The 14,605-nt window shown below is 45.1% G+C and overlaps 1 protein-coding gene across 2 annotated transcripts in view; it reads left to right on the top strand.

The window, feature by feature from the left end:
• SDR16C5 (short chain dehydrogenase/reductase family 16C member 5) overlaps positions 1-14,605 on the top strand; it is a 240,841-nt gene that overhangs the window by 85,240 nt on the left and 140,996 nt on the right. For both annotated transcript variants that reach the window (XM_086965768.1, XM_086965769.1), the window contains one exon: positions 1,250-1,381. In XM_086965768.1, the coding sequence (XP_086821894.1) occupies positions 1,250-1,381 (132 nt within the window). The remainder of the gene's footprint in view (positions 1-1,249; positions 1,382-14,605) is intronic.

Below are 14,605 nucleotides of genomic sequence, written 5' to 3'. Positions count from 1 at the left end.
AATTAATGTCGATCTTAACATTGTTTAAAAGCTTATTGTATTCGACTTATAAATGTTTAATTCTTGTTTTAACCTTGTGCATGTAGATTAGTATTTAATGTATAGTGTTAGGGTGGAAATGCTTTTATGACTGATGTTGAATAAAGCTTTGAAATTTGATTTGAACTATCCAAAACCTTCCCTACTGTCCACGGGAACTGGAGTTGGAATAGTAAATTAAACTATTCACTATCCAGCGCCCCCAACGCAAGTCGTTGTAACGACTTGCGTTGTAAAAGTTGCGTGGTAAAGGCATGCGTTGTAAAAGCATGCGTAGTAACGACATACATCACTTCCAGGGATCAAGATATCCATGCTGTTGGGGCACTCAGGGCTGGCATGCACCTCTTTCACCATGCAGGAGACTTTTCCTACCCAGCAAATAGGTTGGAAGTCTTTGTGGGAAAATGGGTTAAAAGCAGGCATGTTCTGTATTTCCAATTGAATAAATTAACAATGCGAAGGAAATAAGCTGGCCGAGCAGGGCAAGATGTGCCCCTCTGCACAGCAGATACACACATGATGAATGGTCGAATAACCAGTTAACTGTTACAGTTCCCTATTCCATTGTATGTGTTCTTATGACTGTGTTTCCATGAGCAATGCATTGCGTCTCCACTTCGTGAATCCGGATTCTCTAATGGTACCAACAGTGTGTGAGCAGTACAAATAGAAGGCTACAACTCAATGGAAAGACCTCTGCAGGCTGAAGCTATGTTTTATAACTCACTATCCGACTTACAATCCTATAGACACAGGGTAGAATTAAAGCGTACGCTGAAATGAAATAGGAAAGAAGGTGAGGGGGAACAGGAAGGGAGCATGTGTGGAGAATATAAGGGCATGAAAACTGTACAAGAATTCAATGTTAAGGAAAATTCAGGTGTGAGGAATCTGAAAGGGGACAAGGACGACTGGTGAAGAAGAGAACAGAACAATGACTATTTTGGAAAGAATGTATAATAAGTGCAAATAATAATGGGGGAGAAGAGGGTAGACTGTCACTCGTCTCTTCTCTCGTCTCTGATTTCACGTTTATGAGCACGCGTGTCAATATGACGTTTTTTGGGGCGTTCCTACTAAACCCAGTGGGTCCGAGTTTGTTGCTATCACATAATAGCATTCGTAAATTGAGAGTTCTCTGACTTTTTTTCTGTGATTTCAGGTTTATAAAGACAGTAATTGATTTTTTATTTAATGTCTGTTGAAGGTGAAGAAAGAAGTTGGCGATGTTACTATTCTGGTTAACAATGCAGGAATTGTAACTGGGAAGAAGTTTATTGATTCTCCGGACTCCCTGGTCGAGAAAACCATGGAGGTTAACGTTATGGCGCATTTCTGGGTAATGTATTTTGTTCTTTGTTGCCTTTTGCAAGCACACACGATGTTATTGTCTGTCTCTATTACATTTGAAATCTCATTTTCGAAGAATTATACAACTATGCCTTGATTTACGTTAAAAAAAAGTTGCCTAATGTCTGCTGGGACTGGGGCGGCTCTAGGCTCATGGCGGCCCTGGGCACGGAGCATAGGTAGGGGGCCCCGGAAGAGGGGTTCCGGCGGGGCTGAGCCCTCTGGACTTTGGGGTCTGGGTGTTTGGAAGTGCAACAGAGCCGGAGGCCGCCAAATCCCTGCCAGGGGCCGCCACACAAATATGTATCCATTCTCAGAGGATTATTATATTAAGGATATATATTGGCGGGGTGGCCCCTGGGGTTTGGTGGCAGGGCCGGCCTTAGGCATGTGCAAGCTGTGCACCTGCACAGGGCCACCAAACCCCAGGGGCCACCACATCAATATATCTCCTTAATATAATAATCCTCTGAGGATGGATACATATTTGTGTGGCGGCCCCTGGCAGGGATTTGGTGGCCTCTGGCTCTATTCCACTTCCAAACACCCTGACCCCCTCCCTCTTCACTGGCCTCCGCGCTCCGCCCGCCCAGACCCCCTCTTCCTGGGCCCCCTACCCATGAACCTAGAGCCGGCCCTGTTGGTGGCCCTGTGCAGGTGCACAATTTGCACATGCCTAAGGCCGCCCCTGGCTGGGATAAAATAATCCTAGGGTTTAAACTACGTGCCTTCTTTTTACTGGAACAAAAACGAGCTGTATTTTGGATGTGTTGGCAAACCTCACCACCACCAGAGGTGCGTAAGCAAAGTGATCCATTTGGGGTGCGATGTATTGTTTGCTCCACACCCACTACTGATTGTTTTTGTTGCATTTTGTTGCATTGCAGCCTATAGGTTAAAATGTCCCTTGATAATTGTAATATTTTTACTCACATGAAATCTATTTTATTGCGATATTTGATCCACTCAGCAGAAGTTTTGTTTAAAACAAAAATAAAAGTAATAATAAGCATCCACAAGAGAGTTGTGATTATGCATTAGCCATTGATTGATAAGAGCCTCCACGAGTGATTGCCTGGGACCTTGTGGATTACTATCCCTTAAGCTTAAACAATGTAAGATCTTGCCAACATTGTCACCAGCACATTGTGCATTTTTTACTTTCTGCTGTGTGAATTGAGGAATTTAATATGCTCAGTCAATAATTACTCTACCTGTTAACTAAACAAATGTTTGCACATATTCAGAAATGTAGAGGACAATTCTAAAGTAACGACATTAATAAATAATATTTCTGGGAACAGGTATTTGCATAATTCTGAGAATCATTTACAAACTAAAAAAACAAAATATATAAAGGAAGCTGTCACATTCCCTTCCTTGTCAGACTTATTAAGCAAGTTTATAATCTTTAGCTCCATTTTATTCTTGAGTGATGTTCGATCGTGCTGCTAAGTTGGGTAACTTTCACTACACTATTTTTCTGCTCAGTGAAGTTAAGGACATTTCTTATGTGTACTTTATAAACCGTTTTTTTCTGGTCAAGCAAACAGCCTTGTAGTTATAAATCATTCCTATTCAGTTCATTTTCAAGACCGTAATATGATATAAAGGTCTGGGTTGTAAGACTGTACAACGAAGGTAAATACATCTCATGCCTTTGCCTCGCATTTTTTAGCACGCATGTTTTTACCGCGATTATGCATTTACAGCTCATGCCAATACCACGCATTGTTTTTAGATTTAAAAACAATGTATTTGTGGGGGGACACCCCTCACCAATTTACCTTAAATACTTGGTATTGACATGCATGCGTTGTAAATGCATATTCGCCCTAAAAGCATGCGTGCTAAAAAAATGCGAGGCAAAGGCTTGCGATGTATTTGCCCCATTGTAAAGGCTGTTTCGCAATTTGCATATTTAAAGATAGAGGCACCTTTTGTTTCAACTCTTATATCGCTTTCTAGGTCTTACGGTCCGCATCAATGTTAAACTTAAGTACCCAAAAAGTACTTATGACTTTAAACTTAGGTACCCAAAACTGGAATATGTAGATGCAAATCGCAAATCCTGAATTGCAGAATCCGGACTACTTTTCTTTTTTTCGATTTCTTTTTCTTTTCCTGCAGCTGTGAATTCCATTTGTTGCTGTTGAAAATACACCAGCATGATGGATTTGCACAGACGAAAAGGTGGGGAAAAGGTGCTATCAGTATTGAAACGTGGGGATTGGTTTCCCGGATGGGCATTGAGAAGGTAGTAGGCCCCACAAAGTCATGTATTTGTGGATATTCACAAACCTACAGAACATCCACTGTTACTCCTAATGCAGTAAACGGCAGAGGTGAATGTGCTACATGGGTTTAAAAAACGACCTCCTTATTCTATAGGCAATTTGAGTTTCTCTACAGGCAAACCTATTTATCTTGAGGTGGGGAGATTAAATATTAGTTGCTCTTTGAAACTAACATTAGAGAGATGGAATTTGTACTAGTGGGGGGAGGGGGGGGGGGGCGATAGTCTTTTAAGGGTTTGACCTAAGATTCGAAATTGACGATTGTGACACATTTTGTGGCATAGATGTGGGATTTTTGTGTGAATAAAGCAAGCTTAATAAAATTCATAAAACTGCAATTTTTGTTTTTCTTTGAACACCACAGTATAAGTAAATCGAGAAAAATAAGTTTTCTAGATTTACTCATGCATTTTGTGAATCTGACTCAACGGTTTTATACTGTATACCTTGATGTGTCTGGCGTGTTTCTGTCTGAAAGTACTACGCATTGCAGTGTTCTTTTATTGGGTACTTGCAAAGTAAAGAAACTTTAGAAATACCTCTTAGTAAGTGCATTAGAAATGAAGACAAGTATACACATTTGCGTCTCTCTTAACCGTTTGTATATAACTCTTTTTTTAGGTCGAGCATGCAATACCTCTTGTATCTACTTTAGTGTATACTTATATGTGTATGTATTTTGAGGGCTCTGGAGATCAGCCCTAGGACTTGTTTGCTTCCTCTGAGGGACTTTTTTTTTCTGTTCAACTGCCTCTATTTAACTGTCTTGATAGAAAACGACCAGTAGAGGCCAGTAAAATACCAGAATTGCTTTCTGCTGAAGGACTTTATTTTTTTAATGTTTCTGGCAACTGCCTCTATTTAACTTTCTCAATAGAAAACGACCAGCAGAGGTCAGTAAAATACCAGAATCACTTTAGCGTTCTCTAGATTCCAGTCCATAGAAATTGTCTTCCATGAGCACACGCAGACAATAATATTTTTTTCGACTCTTGTATTTTCAGTGAAATGACCACCGAAGGCCCCGATTTTATTTTAAAAACAGAGCTTTGGACGACACCATTTCCCACTGAAAGGCAATATTTCTCTCTATGTGTTGCCATACCTAGAGTATCATGCAGTTTGATGCTTACTTTCTCTCCATGTTAAAGAACAGTAGATGTTTTAGCACCAAGGCTAATGTGCTGCATAGCTAAATACATATAAGGTCCCAAAGGCGAGACCAATTGCATTGCAAATGCTTGTTTTTGTTTAAATGCTATTACCCTTAGGATCACACCATGAAGTGCATGATAGTAGAGCGTCACTGTTTTTCATATACATTCCTTATTACTGGAAGAGCATAAACCTTTTTCTTAACTGTTTGTTATTGGTTTAATTTAATACCTTTTAATTTTTTGTGGTCTGGATCAAAGCAGAGGTTGAAGCTGTATTGAGTCTGTTGACTGGTGGGTATGGTGTGGCCACATACAATGATGGCCCCTCACCAGAAGAGCTCCACACACAGGAGTGTTCGTTTAGGATGGCAGTGGAACTCTGACGGCCATGGGAGCTTTGTAAGTACCAGCCCCCATCACCTCCCACTCCTGCGATCCTACTTGGGGGGGTCTAGTTATCGCCATCGGACTCAGCGGCGATAAAGACAAAGTTGTTTCGCCTTGGGCCGCACAGGAGGGCCTGCAGCCTGCCTGCAAACTGCGCCCTCTATTTCGGGCATTGCACGCACCTCCACCACACGCATGGGACGTGACCTGCCTCTACCCACGTGCCCACAACCACAACACATCACCGCTAGGTCCTTGCCTGTGGCCCACTCAGGGGTCTGCACCTTCATTGAACTTCTTGTGCAGCCTCACGTCAGCCGCCTGCTTCATGCCCACGGAGGTCGATCTGGCCTACTGGAGGGCTCAATGCTGCTGCAGGATACGCAACTTCACTGGGGCCCATCAGGAACTGTCAGGCGCGGCCCAACTAACGTTACTTGCTGATTGTGCAGCAGTCAGGACCCCCCTCCTCCGCTGTATTCGGGGGCCCGCTACATCCTTCAACACCCTGAGCCCTGTGAGTGCCTCATGTCCCTGCAATTGGATGCATTGGTCATTGACAACCCCTGCCCTTGGGGCTGCACCTTAATTGTTGGGCCTCTTTCCCATAGGCCATGAGCCACTATATACAGGGGTCTGACCCTTAGGCTGCCCAGTGACACAGCGGTCTCTAGCACTCCCACAGACCTGTATCACTGCTTTAGCTTGGGCCCTGTAGCCCAACTGCGCCACACTTCACCACAGTTGCCCTACTCCACCCAGTTGTGTACAGATGGCCTACTCTACCCATTGCCTTCTCAAGGTTACCCCCCCTCCGGCCTCTGCCCTACAGTTTGGAGTGGATGTATGTGGTGTGGTGTGGTGTGGAGTGGAATTATGTGAATTGGTTTGGTATAGTTAGTTGTGGAATTATCCAGTATTTGGGTATGTTTCATAGATTCACATGCCTGAATCATGTCCCGTCGTCGAGATTGGAGTCCCATGGTATCATAATCAAGCAGTATTTAAATAATGCCATAGGCTATAATGGCCCTGAGCCATGTTTTATATAGCCTATCTATGTCCTTTAAAACAAAAAAGGGATAAATGTTGAATGCAGCCAATCAACTGCTAGGACCCTCTAGAACCTTCCCAGCAGTGGCAGTTTATCTCAGATTTTCACTGCACTGTCTGTGAAGGAAGCCTCCCTGAGTTCTACTTCTAGGATTTTGACCTAAAGTGTTTTTTCATCATGTCTGATAAGAAAAGATTCCTTCGTGCCTGCAAGACCTGTGGCAATAAAAGGGTCCATGTTGATGATCCTCACAAGGACAGCCTTTATTGCCTCCACCCAGCCCATGAGGTAAAACAGTGCAAAATATTTTGCACTTTCTCTTCAAAACACTGAATGACAGAGAGGGGAGGCTGCTTTTATGGCCATAGGCTATAATGGCCCTGAGCCATGTTTTTTATATAGCCTATCTATGTCCTTTAAAACAAAAAAGGGATAAATGTTGAATGCAGCCAATCAACTGCTAGGACCCTCTAGAACCTTCCCAGCAGTGGCAGTTTATCTCAGATTTTCACTGCACTGTCTGTGAAGGAAGCCTCCCTGAGTTCTACTCTGTTTTCTTCTACCTTCTAGGATTTTGACCTAAAATGTTTTTTCATAATGTCTGATAAGAAAAGATTCTTCCGTGACTGCAAGACCTGTTGCAATAAAAGGGTCCATGTTGACGATCCTCGCAAGGACAGCCTTTATTGCCTCCACCCAGCCCATGAGGTAAAGCAGTGCAAAATGTTTTGCACTTTCTCTTCAAAAACAGTGAAAGATAGAGAGGAGAGGCTGCTTTTATGGCTACATTCCACTAAGCACAGGAAGTCATCCGAAGAGGACAGTGATGGTTCGTGCAAGCCTCATAAGCGAGCAAGATCCCAGGATAATGACTCTGGAGAGGGCAGAAAACACCTCAAACCCTCCCCAGAGAGCAAGAGCTCAAAACTGGAGAAATATTCTAAAATCTCCTGAGCCTTCGTCTTCAATACCCTCTACTCCAGTGAGGAAAACACCATAGAGTCTCCTCAGCAGATTCGGGGAAATTCAGAACTGAAAAATCCCCATCGAGGACTCATCCGTCGACGACAGTCACTAGATCATTGACAACGACAAGATACACTGTCACGTCGTCTAGACCGTCCCCAGCAGGTTACGACGACAGCAGCCATCTCCGGGCCCATACTGTCGATGGGAGCCTCGTTGACGCCATCATAGTCGACGTCCACCCCATCTGTGCAGTCAACGAAGGCTTCATTGGCGAATGCCGATGAAGATGCCGTCGACAACTATAACGTTGACATCCCTACTGCCGTCGACGCTAACACCTTAGATGACCGCTCCGCTGATGATGACACCATCGACGGCGACATCGCCAACAGCGATTCTGTCGATGACGGCACCATCAACCACGATAGTGTTCATGGCAACATGAATTGCAGCAACACAGTCGGTGATCGGTATTCCATCGTCGATGGCCAGGATTCCGTTGACGCCACCGTTGATGATGATTAAAGTGGCAAACAATATTTTCATCCGGAAATATTAGCATACAGTAAGATCTCCCCTTTGCATCCTTCGCACCTTTTGGACCTACAGGAGTCGGAAGAAGATGAGGAGGATGATGAGTATACAAAGTGGTGCATAGTCCATCAGAGTTGCATGTTAAGTACCAGGAAGATGACGAGGACTATGAAGATGAACAATACTGTCAACCATATATGGCACCGCCAGGACATTATCAACACTAGAACTATCCTCACGAATCTCGCCCTAGAGAGATTGGACACCTTCCGCCAGGACCTTCAGGCTTTGCTGACAGACTACAAACAAAGATTTCCATCTCAAAATGTTCTCAAGGAGCTGTCTCGGGTTCAGACGCAGTCCCTTGAAACACCAGTTTCACCAATGGCACCTACAGTACCACGCCCTCCTATACAGGAGCCTGATCCGGTCGACCCTTCCTCCTCGGACGAGGAGAGAGAAGGAGCTGAAATTTCATAACCTACGCCTGCAGATGCTTGGGAGGACTACATCATTCCCACTCCCTCTCCTCCGTCACACCTTCCAGTGGATTCCCCTCCAGAAGACATAGGGGGGGTTTCCACAACGTAATGGAGAGGGCTTCTAATAGATTCCATCTCCCCGTGGCCGTTAAACATACAGATTGCTTCCTGTGTAATTTTAAAGAGGAAGCTAGAAAATCAATGTGAACCATACCAATCATAGATTACATCTGGTAAGAGGTAGTAAAGATTATGAAAACCCCTGCCACTATGTGGTTCCCTGCAGATACCGGGAGGCTTACAGGGAGTTGTTAAATTGGGGTCTATTTTTATGTGTGTTTGGTTAGGGGCACCCGCGCTGTACTGATTACATCAGCTTTCTTAAGCTAGTCTCCGATTGTGAGGAATTATTCCCTGTTTTAATTGGGCACATACAAGGAGTCAATAGAAACAGAAGAATGTTGAATTCAAATGTACATGCTTTCTTTGTGAAAGGCTGAACAGGCACTTATGTTCGAATGCCATTGACAAAAATGTAAACAAGCAACACAAAGGCGGATGGAGGGATGTTAGTGGCAGTTAAAGCAGGCCAGAGGGTGGGTTGGCAGTGGGTGGGTTAGCAAGCAGAAACTGCTGGGAGGAGGCTTGGTTGGGGCAGGAAGGGAACCAACAGAAGTGACTAAGTGCAATGGGAGGGCTGAATTACAGATTGCACAGACATGCAGAAAGTTAATAAAAAACATAAACATGCCTTGTGAAAGAAAGCCAGCAATAAGCACAGTTATGAATGTATTCTGGCAGCTAATAACTTCCTGATGTAGATGCAAGTATTTTAACTAAGACACATCTTTTTTGCCTGTCTGGAGTCCTTACTCCGCAGGGAAGGATACAGATCCTTCCTCCTCCCCCTCTCAGTTAAGACACTGCTGAAATGGTATGAACAGAAAGACACTCAGTGTCTAGCAATACAAAGTTGGGAGCAAGCAATAAGTGAAATCTGATGTCTTAAAAATAGCCACAATAGCCAAGTGCGCCACATCACTTAAATCCCCACACAGATAGCCAAGAACCCGCTCATGCGTATTGACTACCAATTCATGGGACAGGTGGGGAGGGAGGGAGGGGGAAGTTTCCTGTAGAAGGTTTTGGTTCAAGATTACCACCAGCCTTCCAGAACCTGATGCGAGCTGTAAGTGACTTGCATCCAGAAACCAAAGACTTATGCAATGCTGCCTGTCAAGGCGTACGATTCCTCCTTAGCACAGGCTGCCACAACAAGGCTCCACCTACCCAAAGCAAAACCAAACAAGCAGAGATTGACAGAAAAGCAATTAATGAAGAAAAAAGTTCTCCCAAACCGGAGATAAAGAAGCCAAGTGGAAGTACACTTCTTTACCGATGCTCTTCAGCCTTGAAAGGAAGTGAGCTAATGCCACCGCGCGGTGCCTGCCGCTTTTTGGTAATGCAAATGCTGCATATCATTTTCAGTATTGTGGCAGAGAGCACCGCCCGCCACAATACTGAAAATACGGAAAATACAGGATGTGCCCGCCACTGTGGCGGGCACATCCTAATTCCCCCTACGGGACCCCCGCACTTCTGGCGGGCGGTCCCATTCTCCGTTAGGGTGGAGGCATCCTAATGAACCCCTTTGTTTGGCTTCAAGGCTGCATATAGGACATAAACATGTTAATGAATAAATGCCCCAAAGCAATCCCCCCCAGGGCCCGCCGCACGCTGGGCACGCAGCAGAATTACTTAGAGTAGTGGTGAGTGGAATAGTATTGTAGAGTGGCATAGAGTTCCCCGGAAGCTTGTTTCCTTCCCAATGAAAAAATTGGCTTGGTAGTTTGGTTTGCCCTGTTCCCATGATGCACTGGGACAGGGACAGACTAATTTGCATGTAGCCAGGTTCTGAGCTGGGATGGTGCAGTGAGCTAAAAAACGGTGATGGATCAAGCCCTGATCTGCTTAATTCAGAAACTCTGTCCATCACCACCCCCCTTTTCTGAACCCCCAGGATATAGCAGCATGGATTAGCAAATTTAGCGGCACAAAAAGGGAAATTTAGCGGCACAAATATGGAAATTTAGCGGCATTTTATTTGGCGGTTTTTCCTACAACAAATACAGATATCTCAGTTTTTTTAGTTGTTTAACAACATGAAGCTATGTATTTGTGGTTTATTTAAAATGTAGACACTTTGGGGGTCATTAGGATGTCGGGCGGATATCCTCCACTGCCCAATTCCCCACCGCCATATTAGGATGACGGGGGGGGGGGGGGGGGAGGGCTGCAGCAGTTTATTATGATAACGGAACTCTTTACGAGGTCCACATAAAAGGCATAAAATATGCATACAAAAAAGCATTAAACATAAAATGACGAACATGCAATAGTATCAAATACTCAACAGTTTAAAAATTACCATCTTAATACAGGTCCAAAAAACATTTGAAGAATTTGTACAGTTTAAAACAGAACATTTCATTTGGCGGGTTAATCATGGCTGCCCGAAAAGCAGAGGCTGACAAAATGTTGAGTTGTAGGCAAATTGGTCTTAACCATCTTCGCCTAAAAGTCATCAGAGCTGGACAAACGAAAATGACATGAACCAAATCTTGGTCATACATCTGACAAAAATCACAGACCGCTGAATGGCCATACCATCTGGAATAAAGAGATTTCAACTGAAGCAAATCCTGTCTTACTAAAAACACTAGGCGTCTAACGCCGTGAGGAATGTTCCATTGAGTGTACGGCTGAGCTTTCAGCAGTGTAAAACACCGCCCACCTGTTTTCCGCCCCGGTCGCCTTATAATGGGCAAATTGGCAGGCGGTCTTCACTCTGGGGGGCGGCACCGCGCGGTGCCTGCCGCTTTTTGGTAATGCAAATGCTGCATATCATTTTCAGTATTGTGGCAGGCGGTGGAGAGAGCACCGCACGCCACAATACTGAAAATACGGAAAATACAGGATGTGCCCGCACTGTGGCGGGCACATCCTAATTCTCCCTACGGGACCCCCGCACTTCTGGCGGGCGGTCCCATTCTCTGTTAGGGTGGAGGCATCCTAATGAACCCCTTTGTTTGGCTTCAAGGCTGCATATAGGACATAAACATGTTAATGAATAAATGCCCCAAAGCAATCCCCCCAGGGCCCGCCGCACACTGGGCACGCAGCAGAATTACTTAGAGTAGTGGTGAGTGGAATAGTATTGTAGAGTGGCATAGAGTTGAGTAGAGTATATTTTCCACCCAGACTGTGAACAGTGTCTAGTACCACACATGCATAATTATGTGTGCCAGGGTGTGGTCATGAGCTAGTGGGGCTGTCTAGCTTTTCCCTTCAAAATAAAGTTTTGGGATCACCAATAGTAATATGAATAGCCATCTGTGAGGGCGTTATCAAAAAGTAAAGGGCCAGGAAACACCACCAGTGTTAACCAACTCATTCATCGCTGAAACAAAACAGATCATGTCCAAAAGGCATGTTATAATAGTCTGCATTTTGGAGACAGTTACAAACAAGCTTGTTAGAATTATCTTTCAGATCTTTATAGGAATGCAAAAGAAAAACTAAAATGCGTTATAAATCTAGAGTGTGGCACAAAAAATTGAAATTGATTGAGGCCCTGAAAATTCCATATGATGTCACATTTCTAATGGAGAATCAAAATATACAAGTAGCAAAGCTGCGTTTCTGGAAAGACAGACTAGTGTGGCTGAGATATTGGACCATGCTGGAGTCTGTTTGCTATTACTTTGTATGCCATTACCTGCCAAGAGATGGCAGAAGTGAGGGTTGAACATTTAAAGTGTTTTTGTGATCTGTGCATGCTGGGTTCCAGTGTGTTTGTGGTCTGTGTATGTTGGTCCCTGGTGTGTTTGTGGTCTGTGTGTGTTGGTCCCTGGTGTGTCTGTGGTCTTTGTGTTTTGGTCTCTGGTGTGTTTGTGGTCTGTGTGTGTTGGTCCCTGGTGTGTTTGTGGTCTGTGTGTGTTGGTCTCCGGTGTGTTTGTGGTCTGTAGTGCGTCTGACGCCTGTGCCGCCGGGTCACTGAAGCCCTTGAACTCTGTGAAGCTGCGGCTGTCTGTGGACACTGAGCCCTCCTAGGTCCCCTTGGGTCCCCGGGCAGTGCATGTCTGCAGACAAGGACTCATCCGGGAGTTAGGAAAGTGAAGGAAGCCCCCAGAAGGGCTGGGGCAGGGTCAGGCTTCCGGCACTCTCCCCACTAGCTGCATCCCAGCTCTCAGACACCCAAAGCCCTCCCCTGTCCCTACCCATCTCCTTCCTCTGACCTCTCCCTCGATCTCGAAAAAAGACAACCCACCATGCTCCACCAATTAGAGACCTCAATCCCTCAACCTGATCCACACCACTCAAGATGATGCCCCAGATACCCCCAACTCTTACCATGACTCCTTGGGGCAGTATCTCGCAGCTCTTGAAAGCCAGATAGACGTAATCTCCCTGGGCTTAACCGAAATCATCTCTAACCTAGGTAAAGCCCGCAGACCCCTGAAATCCCCTCCCGGGACTCCCCACACCTCCAACGCAACCAGCCCCCCCGGGCCCACAGAAACCCCTGATATCCAGCAGCAAAGTCCTCCCACCAGGGTCTTGAAATCATGCTCACAAGAAGGCTCAAAAACCGGAGTCCCTTCCCCTAGGACCAAGATCAGTACATTGTCTGATATAAATCACCTGACCTCAAGGCCCATAAGAACAGAAGCACCTATGTCAGACAACGAAGCAGCCATGCTAGCCTCCTCATACGACACTCCCTTCTCAGTCTCTTCTAAATCCAAAATCCAAGTGATCACAGGCCTCCGGAAAGACCTTCCTTGCACAAAACCCCTGAGACGGCCTGTCCTCACCGCCATACCTAGGGCGACCAAAGAAAAAACCGCCAGCAATCAAGAGCTTTCCACCAACTGCTTACTGATCAACTGCAGATCGGCCTCATTTAACGCAACGGAACTAGCTGAGGCTTTCCTCTCACATGATATTGACATTGCGTTCCTCACGGAGACCAGGCTGAATAAGATATCTCCCCCTTGCCTAGACATGTTGGTACCACCTGGTTTCTTCCTGATCACCAAAGACAGGATAGATCAGCGAGGAGGAGGGATTGCTATTATCCACAAAGATAGTTGGGTCATCTCAGAAACCACCTCTTTCGATTACGATTCATTTGAATACCTCTCCTCCATCATCAAGACCAAAGATAGCGGCTCCCTACTGTGTCACCTGCTCTATCACCCCCCCCCCCAGGTAGAAACGCCGCATTTGGAGAACAATTATCCGACCTGATAGCGCAAAGGGCACTCGGTGATTCTAATAATTTAATTCACAGTGATCTGAATCTACGGTGGAATGAGACAAACAATCCTCTAATCCAATCGCTATCCAGTCTCCTATGTGATAACAATCTTACACAATACTGTACAGAGAAGACACATTACAAAGGAGCCACACTGGATGCCATCATTGTGCAAAAGAACTCAATCACGGTCAACCACATACTTCCTGTCGACTGGTTTGATCACCACATGATACTATTTCATATCAATCACCCCACTCTCTCCCAACAACCCCCACAAGACCCTCCCAAATGGATGAGAAACTTTTCTTGAGTGCCCCTGGATATCCTGGAAGATCAGATAAGCTCACTTCTCCCGGACAACAAGTCCACCTCTCCACCAGTGACTCACCTCACTGGTACAATTCCGAGCTAGTGTCCTTTCTTGACAAATTCGCTCTACTTAAGCTCAAGAGGAGCAGAATCATTCCATCCAGAACATGGTTCAACTCTGACCTCAACTCAGAAAGGAGAAACTTAAGGGCCAAAGAAAGAAAATGGAGAAACAACCCGACCGCCAGCCTTCGCGATCAACTGAAATCAGCCCGTAGGAAGTACAACAACCACATCAAAAACAAGAAATCCAGCTTCTTCCACGAGGCACTGTACAGTGCCAAAAATAGACCCAAGGAGTTCTATAGCATCATCAGACAACAAACCTCCTAGCCAGTGGCCTCATCTGTACAGTCGTCCAAAGAACTCTGCAACAACTTCGCCCACTTCTTCAACGACAAGATCAAAAACTATCTTTAGCCTTTAACAATTCACACCCCACAAAGAGTATCACGGCTGTTCCTCATGCTCTCTCTCTCCTGGCTCTTCGTCCACCCCCTGGCTTAGCTTTCGCCCCGTTCAAGAAACTGAGATAATCTCGTTGATCTCCACCTCCAAACCATCAGCGCATATCTCAGATCCCATTCCTCCCCTTCTAATCAAAAAAATGAAACACGCTTTTGCACCGCTTTGGGGCA

Source organism: Lissotriton vulgaris, chromosome 4_1 (genome assembly GCF_964263255.1).
Source record: "Lissotriton vulgaris chromosome 4_1, aLisVul1.2, whole genome shotgun sequence".
NCBI classification, from domain to species: Eukaryota; Metazoa; Chordata; class Amphibia; order Caudata; family Salamandridae; genus Lissotriton; species Lissotriton vulgaris.
This window is presented reverse-complemented; position numbering and strand designations above follow the sequence as displayed.